Source organism: Polyergus mexicanus, unplaced genomic scaffold (assembly GCF_030449975.1).
Source record: "Polyergus mexicanus isolate NDT 795.1 unplaced genomic scaffold, iyPolMexi1.0 SCAF_5, whole genome shotgun sequence".
Lineage (NCBI taxonomy): Eukaryota > Metazoa > Arthropoda > Insecta > Hymenoptera > Formicidae > Polyergus > Polyergus mexicanus.
Window position 1 is genome coordinate 1,033,520 of NW_027223325.1, and position 19,877 is coordinate 1,053,396.

Here is a 19,877-nt window from a genome sequence, read left to right on the forward strand (position 1 = left end):
TCTTGCCTCTCTTTATTCTGATTGGTCGATAAAACGCTCCGATGAATGTAATTTTCTATTATTGTCCAAGAATAATTTCGACATTTGCTAGGACTTTTTAAAAAGAAAAGGTTGACAGTACTGCCGCTGCGACAAGATGTCGCGGGCAGGATTTCCGGTAGCGGAAGATCTCTGTCGTGTCGTGTCGCATCGAGTGGCTTGTGTGTCGTTGCACGACAAATTCGATCGAATAACGATATGACGGAAGTGGACGTAGTGGTGTTGGACGATCCCGCTCCGAAGGAGGAGGTGGCGCATTTCCTTGCGCCGGCGATCCAGCACAATCCGGACGGCTGGGGCCCGTGCGAGCTACCGGATCAATTTAAGGACATTCCTTATCAGCCATTTTCGAAGGGCGACAGGTTGGGCAAGGTGAGCATGTGCGAACGTATTCAGGTCTCGTTATCTTTTTCATTATAAACAATCTCATTTACGTCTCTTGTTGTTGTAGATCTCCGACTGGACGACGCCGGCTTTCCAGGACAAAAAGTTCCCAAGTACGTATCTCGTCTTTTTTTCTGATTGAGGTTCGCTTAACCTCAAGGATTTGAGACAGTCTCCCTGGCATTTTTTGCGTTGCATATGTTGTATTTGATTAACAATGAAAGACTCTCTCTCTCTCTCTCTCTTTTATATGATTAAATTTAAACAAGATTGTGAATTCTGGGATGAAAGATTTGACAGATGTATATCATGTTCGATGTACTATATCACATTATAATTGTTACAATTCTTTTTTATATTTTATTTAAATACAAGATTGAATGTTGTAAAGTATGCAAGATATGTATACGATTGAATAATGATACATAATCGTTTTTGATAAGTATCATAATATAACTTAATCTCTTAAATTATATTTGCAATATTCAAGATGCGCTGTCATATAAAAGGATATCGTCAGTGGTTATACAATTATTTGAGCTTTTTAATAGGTGTATTAGATCCATTTTTGTTTTATCTGAAGATATGTATTCTTGTAACTTTCTATTTTATTGATATTATATTGCATTAAAGGATTATAAGAATATTATAAAGATCTTTTCTTGAGCAAAATGTTTATCAACTTAATATATCTGCATATCAGTCTAATCTAGTTTATTCATAAAAAATAGATCATAAAACTTGTATGTAACAATAAAAGTATTACTTTGCATTATCTTCTTTATGTTATATATGGGAAATTAATACATGATGTATTATGGTTGCATGTATGTATAAATGGCATATCTTTCAGATAAATATACATCGCAATTTGGTTCTGGCAGTCAATATGCTTATTACCACGATGAAGACGAGACCACTTTCCACTTGGTGGATACCACACGCGTGCAGAAACCGCCATACCAACGTGGCCGTTTCCGTCATAACCAGCGCAACTTACGTGGTCGTGGCGGTCAACGCGGTGGGTTGAGTCAAATGCAACAGCTAGGGAAACTCAAGTTGCGGGAACGGGAACGTAAGGGACAAACAAAGCGCTGGGGTAGACAGCAAGGTCTGCGTAATCACAAGAATCAGCCGCCCATCAAGATTCGAGATGCTTCCGTGACAGTGCGACCCGATTGGATTACCATCGAGGAGATGGACTTCCCGCGATTGGCCAAGCTCTCGTTGCCCAGTGTGAAAGATGGCGAGGATATATTGTGCTGCGGCTCACTCGAGTATTATGACAAGACGTATGACCGCGTAAATGTCAAGAGCGAAAAACCGCTTCAGAGAATCGATCGTATCTTCCATACGGTCACGACTACTGACGATCCTATCGTCCGTAAGTTATCGAAAACGGAGGGCAACGTTTATGCCACCGACGCGATTCTGGCCACTATCATGTGTTGCACGCGCAGCAATTATTCGTGGGACATTGTCATCGAGAAGATCGGCGACAAGCTATTCTTCGATAAGCGTGACAACACCGAGTTTGATCTGTTGACTGTAAACGAAACCAGCGTTGAGCCACCACAGGATGACGGCAACTCGTTGAATTCGCCGAGGAATCTCGCCCTCGAGGCGACTTTCATTAATCACAATTTCTCGCAGCAAGTGCTCAAGTCGAACGAGCCGCGCTACAAGTTCGAGGAAGGCAATCCGTTCATTTCGGAGGAAGAAGAGAGCGATGTGGCAAGCGTGGCTTATCGTTATCGCAAATGGGATCTCAATAACGGCATCGTGCTCGTCGCCCGATGCGAGCACGACGCCGTGATGCAAGGCCCCAACAACGAGAATCAATTTCTAACGATCAAGGCATTGAACGAATGGGATTCAAAACTGGCTAATGGAGTCGAGTGGCGTCAGAAGTTGGATACGCAGCGCGGCGCGGTTTTGGCCAATGAATTACGCAACAATGCTTGCAAACTCGCCAAGTGGACGGTTCAGGCGTTACTCGCTGGTTCGGATCAGCTGAAATTTGGATACGTGTCGCGCGCTATAGTACGGGATTCTAGCAAGCACGTAATTCTCGGTACGCAGCAGTACAAACCGAACGAATTTGCGACGCAGATCAACCTGAACATGGATAATGCATGGGGTATTTTGAGATGTATCATTGACATTTGCATGAAACAGAAGGACGGCAAATATTTGATAATGAAGGATCCGAATAAACCTATGATTCGGTTATATGATATTCCTGATAATACCTTCGAGAGCGAGGGTGAAGAGGATGAGGAAGACGATGAGCCTGTTAATGACGCATTTCAAAGTTAACAGCAACAACGCTAATTATACGCTTGTCATTAATTAATAATCGTACGATTGATCGGCGCTTTTACCCGAATCTTTGTAGAAGTACAGAAGAGTATTCTTACAAAAGAAATAAATGAGGAGATTTAAGCACATATTGATATATTTAATGCGGAGTTTTATTATTTAAATCTTAATCAAATTAACATTAATTAAATTTCTTACTTCAGATTTTTTTTTTTTTTTTTTTTTTTTTTTTTTCCAATAGATATATATAATTTATATAATTTATTTACAGTATATTTCAAGATTTATATATATAATTGTTTAATATTTATTCAACATAACGAAAATTTACTATATATGTAACACTACCATAAAGAAAGATTTCAAAATTGTAGAAAAAAATTTTGTATCAATTTCGTATTTATCAAATTTTGAGAAAAATATGCATGCTGCTAGTATCAAGAAAGAATATTTGTCAAAAAAATATATACCATTCGAATAATCACAAAATTTTATCGAAAAACATTTGATAGAATTATTTGGAATAACACTACATTATTGAGAAAAATAGTTTTTGTGTTTGGCATTTTTCTATTTGGCAATAATCAAAATATTTAAATAATAAAGTTTCATTAAATTAAACAAAGCATATTTGTATTTTTTTCATAATATTCTTATAAACATTGAATTATGATATAAATAAGTAGTTTATTATTTAAATATTTTGGAAATTTAAATTATATATATTTTTATTTATTTTATTTATTATATACATTTAGAGAATTATCTCTATTCATTGGCGTTTTTTAGAAAAATTGTGAAGAAATTCAAATCTCTACTTGAGGATCCAATTGTTTAATGACGTATCTTAATTTACGTATGGCAGCATCTACCATCGAATCATCAATATCGTAATAAAGTACTAATCTGATCAAAGTTTCCGTCAAAGCCAAGCATCTGATTATGATCTTGTCATCTTTATCGAGATTGTTTACTTGATGGAGCCTCTTCATGAAAGTTACAGCAGAAACGCCATTATCGACATTCACGTTTATAAATATCATATTGGTGTGCATAGTTTTCATATTTATGCTAAATATTTTGGAATTCAAATGATTGATCGCCTGTGCGATCGATAATGCTCTTCTGTGATCCTCCGCTAATCGCGGTACCGTTTCTTCCAGAGCGACGAGTCCGGCTGCGGCGATTATGCCGACCTGTCTCATCGCGCCACCCAGTACTTTGCGCCTTCTTCTTGCGTCAGCGATGAAACTCTTGCTTCCGCAGAGCACGGATCCCACGGGAGCGCCTAATCCCTTGCTTAGGCAAAAAGTAACTGAGTCGAAAGGAGCGGCTAATTCCTTCACCGAGATCCCCGATGCGACCGAGGCGTTCCACAATCGCGCCCCATCCAAATGCATCCTAAGATTATGCTTCCTCGCCATCACTATCAACTCCTCGACCCACGATTGAGGTATTATTTTACCGTTGATTGTGTTTTCGACGAGGATCAATTTCGAGATCGGTTCGTGTATGCGATCCGTGCGAATCGTCCTGTCGAGTTTCTTTAGATCAAATGTGCCATCGTCGTTGTTCGGCAGGGTATGAAGACTCACACCAGCTACCTGCGCCGCAGCAGCCTGTTCATGAAGAAACACGTGCGATTCGTCTCCGCAGTAAGCTTCGCTGCCGCGTACGTTGCAGTGATTCATAACTGGGAAAGGAGATACAGATGAGCATATTTTTCTTAACAAAATGCGCTTGGCTTTTTCCAACCTTATATTTAAATTTATAAATTTTCATTTATTTTCATTTATTTTTATTTAAATGATTTCAATCGGTTGAAGCATAAATAAATGCATAAAAGTTCCGCGTTTTTTACAAATCGGTTATAATTTTCTATAAAATACATATATGTTTAAACATCTAATTTGTTGCCTGTGTTGGCAATTTATTTCATTAAAATTATTTGTGTTTATTTAGAATTTTAATAAAAATAGAAGCCATTTTCCTATTAGCTAAGAGAAGTTGCTTCCTTCGTGACAAGTAAATTATATTAAATATATAATGATGATTTTGGTTAATCTCTTGATATATCGGTTTAAGAAAATCGCGAAGAAATGTACAAAAGTTGTCTATCAGTTTTTACCAGCAATCAAATTTCCCATAGTACCAGAGCTAACAAAAAGCGCATCTTCTTTTCCAAGCAACGCCGCTGCTTTTTTCTGTAATTCTAGAAAATAATAAAACTGTTTGATTAATATTGTTAAAATTTCGCACTTAGAATATATAGGCTGTTCAAAAAATCGAGAATAATTGAAACTGGCGAGGGAATCATTCTTGTGTGTAGAAGATAAGAATAAGATAAAGAAAAATGAAGATAAATTTTAATTGATTGCATAGTGGAATATGAGTAAAATAATTTTCAATATAAGGAAATAGCGAATATATTTATTCGATTATATATTGACACGTGATTTATTGGATATTATTGTTTTCAATTTAAAATGCTATCTGAATTGTATATAATCGTATTCGTTCACCGTATAAAGTCAGTTTAGATCATTTTATAATTTGTAATAATTATTTCGAAAATTACAGATCTCTCTTAATTTGAATCTAGCCTGAGATCTTTTCGTGTCGCAAGGAATATTCTTTTTTTAATTACCTTTTACCGTAGGATCTTCTTCGTAAACGTCATCCCCCACTTCTGCCTCAAACATAGCCCTCCTCATTGCCGCCGTTGGTTTTGTGAGCGTGTCGCTTCGTAAATCAACGATAATAGCCTAGTATAATCATACACTTAACTCATTTCATAACAGTTCTTACAAAACGATACTTGAATGAAATTTAGCTACTTCTTTGTCCACAGAAAACTTTTAGAAAAAAAAAAAAAAAACTTCTTTTACAAATATTACTTGGAAATATTACATTATTAGACACAAATTCTTGAAATATTTATGAGATATTATTTGAAAATATTTACAGAAAGTTTACATACAGTTTACAATAAAAATTTAATATTTTCAGATATTAAAATTTTGCTTTGATCTTTCTCTTTTACTTACATCTTTTTCCTTCGCGTAATCATAAATGCCCTCGTTTATTCCGCCGTAAGACATACCGTTGACGTATTAACACGTGCAATATGCAGCAAACTTACTTTCCTGACTGGCAGTAAATCATTTGATAAACATTTATATATATTAGCTTCATTTTCTTTATTAATTATATTAGAAACTTCCAGTATCTTAATATCAGTGGATATCGGTGGATATCGGTGAATATCACTGATATCAATATCAGTGTATATCATTGTTGATTGTTCCAGTTAACAAAAAAAAAATATATATATATATATATACAAAGTTTTTAATATTGATCATATCATCTCTCGTGTGCAAATAAAGCAAGTGAAACCGAGAAGAAAAATCCTTTACCATTTCGCGCGAGTTGGTCGATTTTTTAAAATTAATTAATTAATAAAAAATTAATTAAAATTAATTATGTAATAATTATTAATATCTTAATAATTATTAGATAAATCGTAAAATGAAGAACTTTTCTCCTCGGTTTCACTTGCTTTACCTACACACGAGAGGATATACGGTCAATATCAAACATCTTATATATATATATATATTTTTTACGATAAGTCATCTACTGGATAAATTGGCAGTATAATAAATTTTGTTTTTTTGTGTGTGTGTGCATATATTTTTATAATATCAAAAAACAAAAAAGTTTTCTCGATCGAGTATTTGCTGTATTAGTAATCTCGATATCAAAAAGCATGTGAATATTATAAATAGGTAAAAATGTTGAAAGGTTCTTGATGATGCTGACAACAAAAAAAGTATACCAATCCATTAAAAAAAAAAAAAAAAAAAAAAAATGGCTTGATCTTGAAATGACCTTAAAAATGATAACTAAACTACGTACTGCGATATTGCGTTGTCCCCAATCTATTTATCCAAGCAACTTTTGTCTAAAACATATTTTTGTATTATTTAATAGTTTCAAAACTATATTCATCTGTAACACTTTAAATGGACCACCCTGTATAATCGGTTTATATATTTTTTAAAATTTCCGCAAGCATGATAAACACTTTGGGATGATAAACTTTCAAGAAGATCACGGAGCATGTGTCTAAAATCTAGACATCTAGAGCATGTATCTGGATATATGCAACGCGTTCGACGTTGAAATGCCAGAAGTGGGAGATGGAACTTTATTTGCATTTTTACATAATTTGTATCTTTTTTATCTCCCCAAATTATCTTCGGATACATTAATTGTTACAAAAAAATTTTGATAATTTATGGACTTTCACAAACAATCTGTATAGTATTTTTTCACGAATCTGTTCAAAATCGGTCATATGTTCAATGACAATTTACTTGCGCATGCGCAAGAGAGTTCTTAGGGAAAAATTTCTTCCTCTGCGTTCGTCTTGACGTTACAAATGCTGAAAGCGTTCGATTGGCCAATCAGGATAAAGATATCTTTGCCTCGATTGGTCAATCGTTCAGATCCTAGGCATTTGCCAATATGATTGGTAGTATCCAAATGAATCCTTTCGCAGCGCGTGGCGCATCAAGACAAACGCAGTCTATGGTCGCGAACCGCTCTAAGTATCGAACTGCATTCGATCTGGGTATCGATTTTGTAATTCAAGCGAGGGTGAAAATTATAAAAACAAGCGAATTTACTAGAAAATTTATAATTTCATTTGCCCAAATCTAATAAGTTCATCCATTTTTATAATTTTCACCCTCACTCGAAAATTACAGAATCGATACCCTGAACTTTGCGATTATCCGCAATATCCCTAGTTTCCGGTTACTCGAGAATAAGCGAGAGGAACGGCGCGGATCGGGTGCGAGCGCGAGCAGGACGCTCGAGAAAGGTGAGGATTCGAGAACGTGGCGCGGGGCGGCTGCAGGTGTCCGATGACGGTTGGTGACAGTTGTGATCGGCGCGTTCGAGGCGTGCGTTAAAGAGGAGCGAGAGAAAAATAGGAGAAGAGACAAGGTGATCGCGACTCTACGCGAAAGTGCATACAAGAGAGAGAGAGAGAGAGAGAGAGAGAAACGCCAATTCTCTCTTCACCCTATCCCGCCGTGTATTTTGGCCACGATCTCTCGTCGCGATACCGATCTCGAGTCTCGAGGAAGACGAGAAGCAGCTAACCGGACCGAGACTCTCGCTCACTCGCTCGCTCGTTCGTTCGCGAGGAGGGCGAGTCCGTCCGTTACAGTCGCGGCAGTGGTGGTGGTAATAGTGGTAGTGTGGTAGTGTGGCAGCAGTGGTGATAGCGGTGTGGTGGTGGTATCCGCGCACTCGTCGTCGGTTGCGCATCGTGGCGACAGCTAGTAGCGGCTGCCGCCGTCGTCGTCGTCGTCGTTGTTGTTGGACTCGGTTAGACTCTGCCCCGAGTCAATCGTGTCGCGTATGCGAGTAACGTTATTTCGAGTACGCGAGTAGTTATCGGTGAGTACACGGCTACGGCACCGGGAAAGAGAAGAGAGGCGTGAGAGAGAAAGAGAGAGAGAGAGAGAGAACAAGGAGTCGAGCAACAGCAGTAGCAGCAACAGCAGCTTTACCGCGTCGTGTGCGCGCTCGCTAAACAAAAATGGCGGACGTGGATTCGAGGGTAGACCGGTCCGATCCGGAGCTGCGTTTCTTGTCGGTGGACAGGAACAACTTCAACGACCCGGCCACCCAAGCGGAATGGACCCAGAAGAAGCTGGTATGGGTGCCGCACGAGACCCAGGGCTTCGTCGCCGCTGGTATCAAGGGCGAGCGCGGCGACGAGGTCGAAGTGGAGATCGCGGAGACCGGCAAGCGCGTGCTCGTCGCGAAGGACGACATACAGAAGATGAATCCGCCCAAGTTCGACAAGGTCGAGGACATGGCGGAGCTTACCTGTCTCAACGAAGCCTCCGTTCTTCATAACCTTAAAGACCGATACTACTCCGGACTGATTTACGTGAGTGCTCTCATTAATGTCTCTCTATATCCTCGCTATTATATCCCCTGGCTTCGAAGGATCGTAGGATTCATTCACGGTCCATTGTACGATGAGTCTTTACAAGTGGTATTTTAAATCTTTTTGTACGAGTCTATGCTTTTTAATTTGATTTTCAATCTATATCGTAGGTCGTTTAGTTTCTGCGTTTCAAGAAGGTGCGAAAACCCATCGCTCTACAAGAGAAAGAGAATGTGAAACTCGTAAATTTAAATTATAAAACTGGAAATATGCGTCACGAGAAACTTTGAATGTCTAAGAATCAAAGTTGAAGATTCATTGTAGGAGAATGTGAATCTGAAAATGAATTCGATTTACCCTCTCATTTCGAGGAAGGAAAATGAGAAAAAACGTAGAAAGAGATTGCAATGATTGAAAATTATTTGATATCTCAATCGAATGATCCAATTCTCCTTTCACTGTACATAAATAGTTGTCTCTATCGTACTTTACCAATTATCAATGTTTAACGGTAATAAGGATTGAGGGTCGATTTAATGCAGGTGCAAATGCCAGATGCGTCCCGTCTTTTCCATCGAACGAATCTCCAAGGACCGGTTTCTCCAATGTCGGTTAACTTTAACCTGGGTTCGAACTGTACCTTCTTACTTACCTTTTTTTCAAAACTAAAACATTAGGGGAACATCGAGGAAATATTCATTCACGCTAAATTATCGATCCATGTTTGCGAGAAACTGGTTATAACGGAATTGCCTCTAAATATTTTTCCTCGTGTCGTATTTACAAGGACTGTAACTACTGAAAGAAATAACAAGCGTAACATAAAAGTTTTCGTATTCTTTCTCGAATTTTGTCTTCGATGAAAGATGTAAATAAATAAGAAAATTTGGGAAAAAAAAGGTAAAAAAGAATAGGATGAATGAGAAGCGACAAACACAATTAAAGCTAATTCATTAAGTGCCAATCATCGGCTCGGAAACTTTCCCAGCGATTTTCGAAATAATGTAGCCGAAGACGTTTCTTCTCCCCAGAGCTAAACGGGCATTGCGGGATTAAATATGTTCGTCGTGATGTCGCGGTGAGTCACCGCGTCCGCGAGCTCGACTTCGAATTCGAGTCGGCACATTATTAATTCGATGGCACGCCGTGAAAATTAATCGTCCGGATTCGGCAAAATTACGATTGGAATTTACGTGATTGTGGCGACACTAACGTCGGTTTCAAAATATTTACGAAGCGACGGTACACGAACGCGCGATGCAAAAACGGTATTTTTTCCTCATCAGCTGCTAAATCAGTTCGTCGCGCATATTGAATACCGGTGTTATTTGGAATCGTTCTGGATTTTTTTTTTTTCCCTTTCTTGTTTGTTATCCGAAGATGAACAAGAATGGGAAAAGTAGATCAATAGCTGGAAAGTAGAACAGAACTATATCACATTTATATAGCTTGGATGGAGGGAGGATGGTAGAGAATGGAAATTTCCTAAACATCTCCGTTTCTTATTCAAAGTTTTATCTTGAGGATATTAATTGTTGTAATAATTCTAAGAAGAATAATTAACGAAGAATTAGCTGTGCAAGATCATTTTTTTTTATATCCGCAAGTGATATTGATTTTTATTATCTCAAGATATCGAGATAATATATTTTGATTGGACACATTTATTTTTTTATGATTTTATATTAATTTCAAAAGACACTAATGACCACCTATATTCACTTTCGAAAACTTTTCTAGAATCATTTGTATCCCAGATAATATCGTACAATTATAGAAATGTAATTATTGTTGCAACTGCACGATGTCGAAACAAGAATTGATGACGACAGTTTTGCCTGACGGCCGTCGAGAATTTATTAATATCGAGAGATCCGGAATCTCATATCTATATATTCTCGAACATTATTTATTTTTTTTTATTTATTTTTTTTTTATCGATTATTGACTCGTGCGAGTTGGCCATTCATGTTTTGAAAAATAGCATTCTCGGCATCGTCGAGAAATCGAGTAGCTGTCTTATTCCGACCGACAGCGGAGACAGCGTTCGACTCTCTTTTCCTCGTATATAAGGCGGACTAAAGATAGCTCTCGGTTCACTACGGCTCTTGCTCGTCCTCGTCTGGAATTAATCCGCGCGCGAGATATATCGGAAATGTCGGGAGACCGAAAGAGAGAGAGAGAGAGAATGAGAGAGAAAGGTGTATGTGCGATGCGATCGGGAAAAGAGACGACCGATCGTGTGGCGACGATTTAAATACGTAGAATATTTATATCTCTCTAATAACTAATTTAATTAGCTAAATTCATCGTTTCTCGATTATTCTTTTTTTTTATTTTCGCGGCTTTTTCTAAGTTTTATTATGTTCGTCTTTTATGAATCTCTTTTGCAATCGTGTATAAAAATGCACACGTTATATATATGTACATATATCTTATATATATATATATATATATATATATATATATATATATATTATTTTTATATACTATATAAAATATATATAAAACAATCTTTTAAATATATTTTTAAAATATAAATTATATGTATTTTATATATCATGTGTAGGTTTCCCAAAGAAATACCGTTTTCTTTACGTGGGTGAATTTAGCCCCCCCCCCCCCCTACCCTCCCCCAATATTAGAAAAAATTAAGTTTTTTTATACGATTCGATTGCACATGATCGTACATTTTTTATTTTTGTTTACATACCTCTAGTAAAAAAGTTATTCAAAAAAAAAAAAAAATTTTTTTTGGGGGGTGGCCAACTTCGCATTAGCCCCCCAATTTTTACAAAAATGATTTTCGATGGATCTAAATCAAATGTGCGAACGAAAATCTATCGATTAGGTTGATTGAAAACTATTTTTATAAAAGTTGGGAGGGCTAACGTAAGATTGGCTCTTTCAACAGTTTTCTTTTTTCTTTTTTTTTTCTGTGAATAACTTTTTTACTCTAGAGGTGTGCAAACAAAAATAAAAAATGTCCAATCATGTGCAAACAATATGCAATCGAATCGTACAAAAAAAAAAAAAAACTTAATTTTTTCTAATATTGGGGGGCTTCATCCATCTGTTTTCTTCTGTATCGTAAGCACGTCTTTGGAATGTATTTATTATATGTTACGAGATATCAGATTTTTTTATTTATGAAGAAAAGAAACACGTGTATAAAAATATACATACGCGCGTGGCTGTGATGCAAAGTGCAGATAAGGTAACGAATTATCATATGAAAATACCGTGAAGAAAGTTGTTTCGCGAGACATAATTGCAGCGTTGGAGGCAAAAATTCTCGCGCACTCGCGCCACAGGTCTGAACACCGGTGCTCGAGGGTTAATTAATATCAGGGAAAAGGCGTCTGCGAGCTTTCAATATTAAATACTGTCACGTACGCGATATTATTGATTATTGAATATAAATTTAGGGAGTGGTAGAAGATAAATCTCTCAAACTTTTCCGCGAACCGTTCCTTTTATACTGATCACGGGGGAACCGATGGCATTCCCGTTAAAATAAATAAAAAAAAAAATGTCTCGTTAATCGCGTAGGATCAAGGACGAACGTCGCGTAAGTTCAGGTATTCGAGGGTGTGACGACGGGGGAAAACAAAAAAAAAATGGTATCCGATGGTCGTCGGGTTCTACGAACTAACGCGTCGGGAGACCGAGTATACACGCATCGCGTTTCCTTGACGTTTCCGCTTATCGTCGGGTGATAAGAACGCTTCGTCCCGCCTTGCTCCGAGCGTGTGACTCACGCTAATTTTGACTACATTTTGAATCCGTTTGCCTAATACTCGACTTTGATTTCATACTTGGAGAACAGATGTTGATTTTTCTGTTGCTCGGAAATTCATTCCTCGTTTCAAATATTATTCCAAATATCTCAAACATTGGTGGAAGATTATATTTGAAGTGTTGGAGGAGCGAGCGAGCGAGCGAGCGAGCGAGAGAGAGAGAGAGAGAGAGAGGAAATGAAATAATTATAATTTTATTTAATCGTAAAAATTGATGTAGATCTCAAGATGTGTGTGATATCGTGGATCGTATTTGCTTTTGCGTTAGATTTTTCATATCATTATCTACGCTAATATGTTTGTCACAATATAATCAATTAAGAGATACTTAAAGAGGGGAGTGGATCAAATTTCAACGCTATTTTTAGCTAAATTAAAAGTGTAGCGAGGGAGAGGAACGATTAAATAAAAATCTTTCATTGATCACAAGTAAATACAGATGGTCTTGTCTCGAAGCTATATACACGCTATTAATATATTGTATATATATATATATATATATATATATATATATATATATATATATATATATATATATATATACTGGGTGGCCCATTTTAATACATTCAGTCGAATATCTCAAAAACCAAGCTCGGAAGAGAAAAATGTTTCAAACAAAAGTTGTGTGGCTTCAAGGGGGCCATAAGATGGTGACAATGATTTGACCTTGGAAAATCATTTGAAGGTCATGTGAAGGTCAACTTTAAAATCTTAAATGGAAACCCCCATTTTTTATTTAGTATTCTTGTAGCTGACATCGAGAGCTTTCCAAAACACTATAATAAAGTATTTTGTTATTAAGTATTTTTTGAGTAATTTTATATTTTAATCTGACATATTTTGATATAAAAAATTAAATATCTCGTAAAATATTTAGTTTTTGATAATCTTACCGTAATACTTCTATGTACAGAATAATGAGACAAATCAATTAGTATAAATTTTTTTTTTTTTTTTTTTTTTTTTTAGAAAATTATTTACAATGTATTTTTTTAAACAATTATTTGTTTTTTTTTGGCACTAATTAATTTGTCTTATTATTCTGTACGTAGAAGTATTACGGTAAAATTATCGAAAACTGAATATTTTACGAAATATTTTATTTTTTATATCAAAATATGTCAGATTAAAATATAAAATAACTAAAATGGGCCACCAAGTATATATATATATATATATTTGTGCATTCTTTAAATTATAAAATTGAAAAATGTGACTTATCGTAATGGAATTTTTTCGCTCGCGCTTCCTTTAAAACGTTACAAGAGTAAAGCTTATTATATCTCAAGTATTTAAGCGATCAATAAAAGACTTATCCCCATCGTAAAGACCATAATTGTTCGCGAAATAAATATTGGATACGTATTGACCACACCCACTATCAGGGCAATAAAAAAAAAAAAAAAGATTCTTTCTACTGTTCTCCTGCCATATGTTTTCTCTTCCTTGTCTTTTCGTGTTTCCTCCCCGTTGTCAAGAATGTATTCGACGATAGTCGTGTTCGATAAGATAGCGAATCGCGCAGCTGTTCTCACACACTGCTGAACGAGAGATGTAACTTTTATATATATCCCTCATCGAAAAGAAACGAAATGATAGATGTCGTTTCCAAAGTGAAAAATCGATTGCGATCAACCGCGTTCATTGCTCAACTTATAGAACCAGACGAGATTCAACAACATCGAAATGTCAAAATATTACCTCAGATGTTAATCAAGCGTTTTATGTTGTCTATATCAATTAATTGATGTATTAATTGATATTTACACATCTTTTACGAAAGTTCAATATTTTCGATTGAGAGAACTGTACAAGTTTTATCCGATATCCGTGTATACAAGATGAATTTCGTATAATTTCATTGAAATATCTTGCCGTATGACACTGCTCAAGTGCCAGAGGGCGGGATTAAATATAATGGTGTGGGGCAAAAATTTTTTTTCATCAGCGATGATTAAGAATCGCCCGCTTACGTCGTCGTTTTCACCATCCAGCTCTCTTAATGAATTTGTTATGCCGCAATCGGACGGATGCGTGTTTGGAATTTGGCTGAAATTTGCGTGAGGAAATTCCATACGAGCTTCGTCATAACTCCCCGGTCGGTTTACGCGAGCTTACGTACGTATGTACATTATTTACGCAAGAGATACTCGAAATTTCAAGCGAGCGTATTCGCATTGAGTGTCGAACGTCGATGTTCGGTCGCGTTTATCGCGTTCGAGAAAATTACACGATACAAAAAAAAAAAGGATAAAACTGCGGTCTAACCGTTTGCTCGGTAAACTCGTATGATTAAGATCTCACGTGCCGATCGCGCCTTCTATTTCGGTCTACCGGACCGTATTAAATCGCGAAAGATCGCGATGTGCGACTATCTGCGTCGAAGAAATTCTGTTGACGTCTGGAATTAAAATGATTTTAATATATAGATTATATTAAAAAAATTGCATCTTACGTCGAATATATTTTTAATTAATTAGAATGTAATCTAGATGCGAATAATGCGAAACAAGTTGTCCCGGACAAAGACATTTTAGACTCTCTCTCTCTCTCTCTCTCTCTCTCTCTCTCTCTCTCTCTCTCTCTCTCTCTCTCTATCTCTCCTTCTCTTATTACTTTTTTTCACCTAGTCTCGAAGAATGAGAGCCGATGCTCACATCGTGACTCATGCGTGACTGATTCGGTAAACGCGACTCTAAAGGTAGATAGAGTCCGATGACGATCTCCGTCTCTGGAGAAGGTGAGAAAGCGAGAGGTAAAGTGACAGAGTGTACGGGGAAAGGGAGAGTGTAACGGAGGAAGGTTGAGATATTCGTTGGGAGATCGTAGCGGAGAACTGAACGGAGGCCGATCTTGAGACGCCATTTTAGTGGTTTGACAGAGTCACCTTGGCGAAACGTGGCTTACCGTTGCAAATCTGCGAAGTTTCCCGTATACGCCAGCGATTCTCGACCAATATATGCATAGAATAGTAAATAAATATTTATATAAAACCTTTTATATATGGTATGCAATAATGAAAGTTATTGGTATCGGCAGAAGAGTATCGGGGTGAAAATGGAGAAAAATAATTCGACTTTTTTAAGATATTATAAGAGTAGTAACATTCTTCTTTATATTTGTCTTTTTATTCGTTTATCGTAGATGGGTTTTTGTATGTTTTCATTTTATCGAATCACCGAAATATTATACATTATATGAAGATTTTTTTTTTTAGCGTTACTTTTACGCCTTCTCTCCTCTAAAAATCTTTAGTTAATCATCGCAAGTTAAGAAGAATTATATATATCAACTTTCATCTCTACAAAATCTCAAGACGAAGTTCTATTAAAGCAATATTCACTTTAAATTAATTCAAGAACCTAATTTATATGATTACATACTTTCCTCCGAATCCGATGGAAACTTAATTTGCCGGAAATCTCCATAACTATTCGTTAATTATCCGGAAATTATGAACATTTTTATATTTTCACTGAAAAGATATCGGCTTCGGATTAAACAAACAATCAGCCAAGTAAAGAATGCGGGTGGTCTCTACCTCGAATAATTTTTTCTTATCATATCTTTTATTATCATATTTTATCTATCTTTGGTTGGTAACCGGTGATAGTTCGGAGGCTATGATGGACATTTTTTTTTTTTTTTTTTAGCTGACTTTTCCTCGGAATTAGAATTCGCGGTACCACAAGGAGAAGGTAGCGAGGCCTCCGCCTCGCCGTATTAGCTTGATTAGTATGCGGCATTAGGTATTCGCGCTACGTGTAGCGGTCGCACGTGGAATTTCTTTTGCATCGCGCACGGAGATACCGCGCGGGCAAAATTATTTTGGAATTTACGCGGTATTCTCGCCTAGGCCGTTTCAGGGACGCCGCTCGGCTAGCATGATCGACATGCGATCGTTACGACATTCGCTTTCGATAGATATATATATATATATATACAGGGTTGGGAAGTGACGCGTTATTTTTGTAACGTCGTTACCATTATAGTTACTTTTTTTTCGGTAACGATCGTTACTTTTTTCTATTTGTAACGGTAACCGTAACGTCGGTACGTTTTTACAGTAACGGTAACGAATTAGCCGTTACTTTTATCGTTATTTTTTAGTTCTTTATTATCTTATATATATTCAATAGATGTATTTTTTGAAAAATATTTTGTAGCCTTCACAGGCTGCATTCTGACAGTCACTGCCAGTACTGAAAATCTATAATAACGTAAATTACAGATTTTACGATACTGACAGTGAATATTGGAATACACTCTTGATAATATCAATATTTCTCTTATTAATATTTAAAAACAATGTTTGATAAAAATTTTCGACAAAATTGAAATTTGTAAATTACAATTTAAATTCCTAAAAAGATAAAGTGTATTAAAAATTAAAGATATTAACGTAAAAAATTAGGATCATTAAATAAGTTTAATATAAAAAAAAAACGTTTGTGCTATATAGAGAGTAATTTGGAGTTTTTAATTGTAACATAGATTATTGCATTTAATATTGATTATTAAATAATTTTATAATCTAATAGCTTATTTTAACATAGACCTAACAAAAAACAAAAACATAATGAGAAAGTAACGAATCGTTACTTTCCAAAGTAACGGTAACGCGATACTTTTATAGAGTAACGTTGCCAACCCTGTATATGTATATATATATATATATATATACAGGGTGTCCCATTTTAATCTCCTCAGGCAAATATCTCAAAAACCAAGCCCGGAAGAGAAAAATGTTTCAGACAAAAGTTGTTTGGTTTCGAGGGGGCCATAAGATGGTACCATTAGTTTGACCTTGGAAAATCATTTGAAGGTCATGTGAAGGTCAATTTTAAAATCTTAAATGGAAACCTCCATTTTTTATTTAGTATTCTTGTAGCTGACATCGAGAGCTTTCCAAAACACTATAATAAAGTATTTTTTTATTAAATACTTTTTGAGTAATTTTATATTTTAATCTGACATATTTTGATATAAAAAATTAAATATCTCGTAAAATATTTAGTTTTTGATAATCTTACCGTAATACTTTTCAATCTTGTTTTATTTTCTTTACACCAATTGATGTCTCTCATTTTTTTTAGCTTAAAGTATTAAGGTGACTTTATTGCAAAATAAATAATTTTATGAGATATTTCATAGTTTATGTAAAATTATGTCGAATAAAGTAATAAAATAAAATATCTCGTAAACTATTAAACTTTTGGCCATCGTATCCCTATAACTTTTTATGCAGAATATTGCGAGGAATCGATTTATGTAAAAAAAAAAATAAAAAAAAAATGGGGCGTTTCCATTTAAAAAAGCAAGATCGACATTGAAATCTCCCCCTTTGAACCGAAACAACTTTTGTCTCTTTAATTTCTTTTTATCTTGCTTTAATTTTTAGATATCTAAGTGTCTCGATATAAATGCCCCCCACTCTGTATATATAATTTATTTTACCGCGACATCCCCCGCAATTGTCTACAAAAGATATTAGATTTTATTTAAATTAATGCATTTGAATTGGATATAACAAATTGATATATTAAATTGAATATAACACCTAACGCTATATGTATTGCATTTAATATACATATTAATGGATATTAAAAAGTGATAACCATAATTTGCTTTTATAATGAGTAGAACGATTATGTAGACGATTATGAAATGAAAAAAATGCGAGTTTTCTGCTTCAAGGATAATCGTGAATTTTATTTATTATAATACTTAAATAAATAAATAAATAAATAAACACTTATCGATATTAAATTTTGAAATATATCGTTGGTTCAATTAAATTAGCTCCAAAATTTGACAAAGGAATTCAATCAATATAAGGAGATAATGATGCGATTGAGACGACGCAGACGTACAATATTTTGCCATTTCTTTCTATTTCTTATCCGTACCCGTCGTTAAGCGACGCCATATCTGCAGAAGCAAATTGCGAGCCAGGTATACTCGGACGCGGTGCGGATTTTTCGTGAGGTCAAAAGGCACAATTCGCGCGCTCTCGTCAGCAATTTTTTTCTTCCTTTTCGTAATTTCGTTGCCAGGCGGTAACGCCGTAAAGAACGTCGTTCTTGCGTAATGCTCGCGCACACGAACACGGTTACGCTCGTCCCTATATGGTGCGAATCCGATCGATTTTATCCGCGCATACCGTATATGGACCGTATCTGGACTATAGCGGTTCGACAACTACCGGATCCACATAATTCACTTTACTCTTATGTACTTATGTCTTACTCATCTTTCATGTTTACACAAGATCAATTATTTCACGCGCATTCATAAACGCATCCACGTGAAAATCTATTGCGCCTCCATTCTTTTTCTATGTTTTCGAGATATGTACAATGTGCACATTGCGTACTTTACATATTTTTAATTCAATATAAACTTTGTATATAAAAATAATTATATATATATAAACTATTTTATTAGATCTGTCTATTATGTTTAGTGTGAGTTTCGTGTATAAAAATATAAACAAATATTGTAGTAACAAAATATGTATACTGTTATAAATAGAAAAAAAGAGGGTAACAAATATTTTTTGCAAAGATACATTTTTAAAATTTGTACAATATTTATTTTTATAAAAAAATTATATGGACTCTCTCTCTCTTTGTTCCTATTAAAAAAATAAAAATATATATATACGACACGTGAAAGTATCCGGAGTCCTCCGTTTATGATTTTATTAATCGAAATCTCGATGTTACAATCATGTGTAACAATTGAAGATTGGATAGGCTTCTGAATAAAAAGAAAAATACGTATCTTTAATCTCAATCATCGTTCGCTTCGTCTTCATTCTTGTCTTCATTGGCGACTATCGATCTCCGATACGGCAATCGCCGTTCAATCACAATCTCCGATATGTAATACGACACGGGTCTTTTAACCGGGTTTCAAACAACGCTCGAGCAAATCGTTCACTGGCCAATTATTTGCCGAACCAAGATAAACATCGCATCATCGACATGTCATGACGTAATGCCGATTGTTAGTACAATATGTTAACTTTTATAGAATTCGACGACGAAATAAAATACATCGCGCATTTATATGACGAACTTTATCGTATCGTCGCATAAAATTGCAACAATACCATGTACGAAAAAATTGCAATGTTATGACGTTGATACGTTACTTCATCGCCCACATATCTGTATTGCATTAATATAAATATTTGTCGAGCGAATGTGCATCGCGCGTTTGGTATCGTTGTTTAAAATTCTTCAGTAAATGCAATTCGAAAGGTGTCGGAATATTTGGCGAGTGAAGGCATCGTCTGGAGCCGAAGGCATCCCCGCTCGATAAATATTGTATGCCGAAGTGGTACAATTGTC

At 35.7% G+C, this 19,877-nt stretch overlaps 3 protein-coding genes across 9 annotated transcripts in view; 2 read left to right on the forward strand and 1 right to left on the reverse strand.

Annotated features, from left to right (window-relative positions):
* The first annotated feature begins 178 nt into the window (after positions 1–178).
* On the forward strand, positions 179–2,925 carry Eif3d1 (eukaryotic translation initiation factor 3 subunit d1). The gene is made up of 3 exons (XM_070296173.1): positions 179–411; positions 491–536; positions 1,277–2,925. Exons 1-3 carry the CDS (start codon positions 238–240, stop codon positions 2,740–2,742), a joined length of 1,686 nt encoding a protein of 561 aa, XP_070152274.1. The 5' UTR covers positions 179–237; the 3' UTR covers positions 2,743–2,925.
* Positions 2,926–3,486: 561 nt separating this feature from the next.
* Positions 3,487–7,542, reverse strand: LOC138933467 (L-allo-threonine aldolase). 3 transcript variants are annotated; one of them, XM_070296190.1, is made up of 5 exons: positions 7,530–7,542; positions 5,793–5,895; positions 5,393–5,510; positions 4,874–4,957; positions 3,487–4,438 (listed from the first exon to the last, which is right to left on the reverse strand). In XM_070296190.1, exons 2-5 carry the CDS (start codon positions 5,844–5,846, stop codon positions 3,552–3,554), a joined length of 1,143 nt encoding a protein of 380 aa, XP_070152291.1. In that variant the 5' UTR covers positions 5,847–5,895; positions 7,530–7,542; the 3' UTR covers positions 3,487–3,551. The 3 variants fall into 3 exon arrangements, with proteins under 3 accessions (XP_070152291.1, XP_070152289.1, XP_070152288.1); XM_070296188.1 differs by lacking the exon at positions 7,530–7,542 and adding an exon at positions 6,667–7,050 and having other exon boundaries at positions 3,488–4,438; positions 5,793–6,014; XM_070296187.1 differs by lacking the exon at positions 7,530–7,542 and adding an exon at positions 6,667–7,049 and having other exon boundaries at positions 3,488–4,438.
* Positions 7,543–7,557: 15 nt separating this feature from the next.
* The window catches only part of Zip (myosin heavy chain 10), a 35,425-nt gene continuing 23,105 nt past the window's right edge, over positions 7,558–19,877 (forward strand). For 2 of the 5 annotated variants that reach the window (XM_070296182.1, XM_070296183.1), the window contains exon 1: positions 7,562–8,719. In XM_070296182.1, the coding sequence (XP_070152283.1) occupies positions 8,363–8,719 (357 nt within the window). In that variant the 5' untranslated portion in view covers positions 7,562–8,362. Of the gene's footprint in view, positions 8,720–19,877 lie in introns of all 5 variants that reach the window. The other 3 variants (XM_070296184.1, XM_070296185.1, XM_070296181.1) reach the window with 3 other exon arrangements.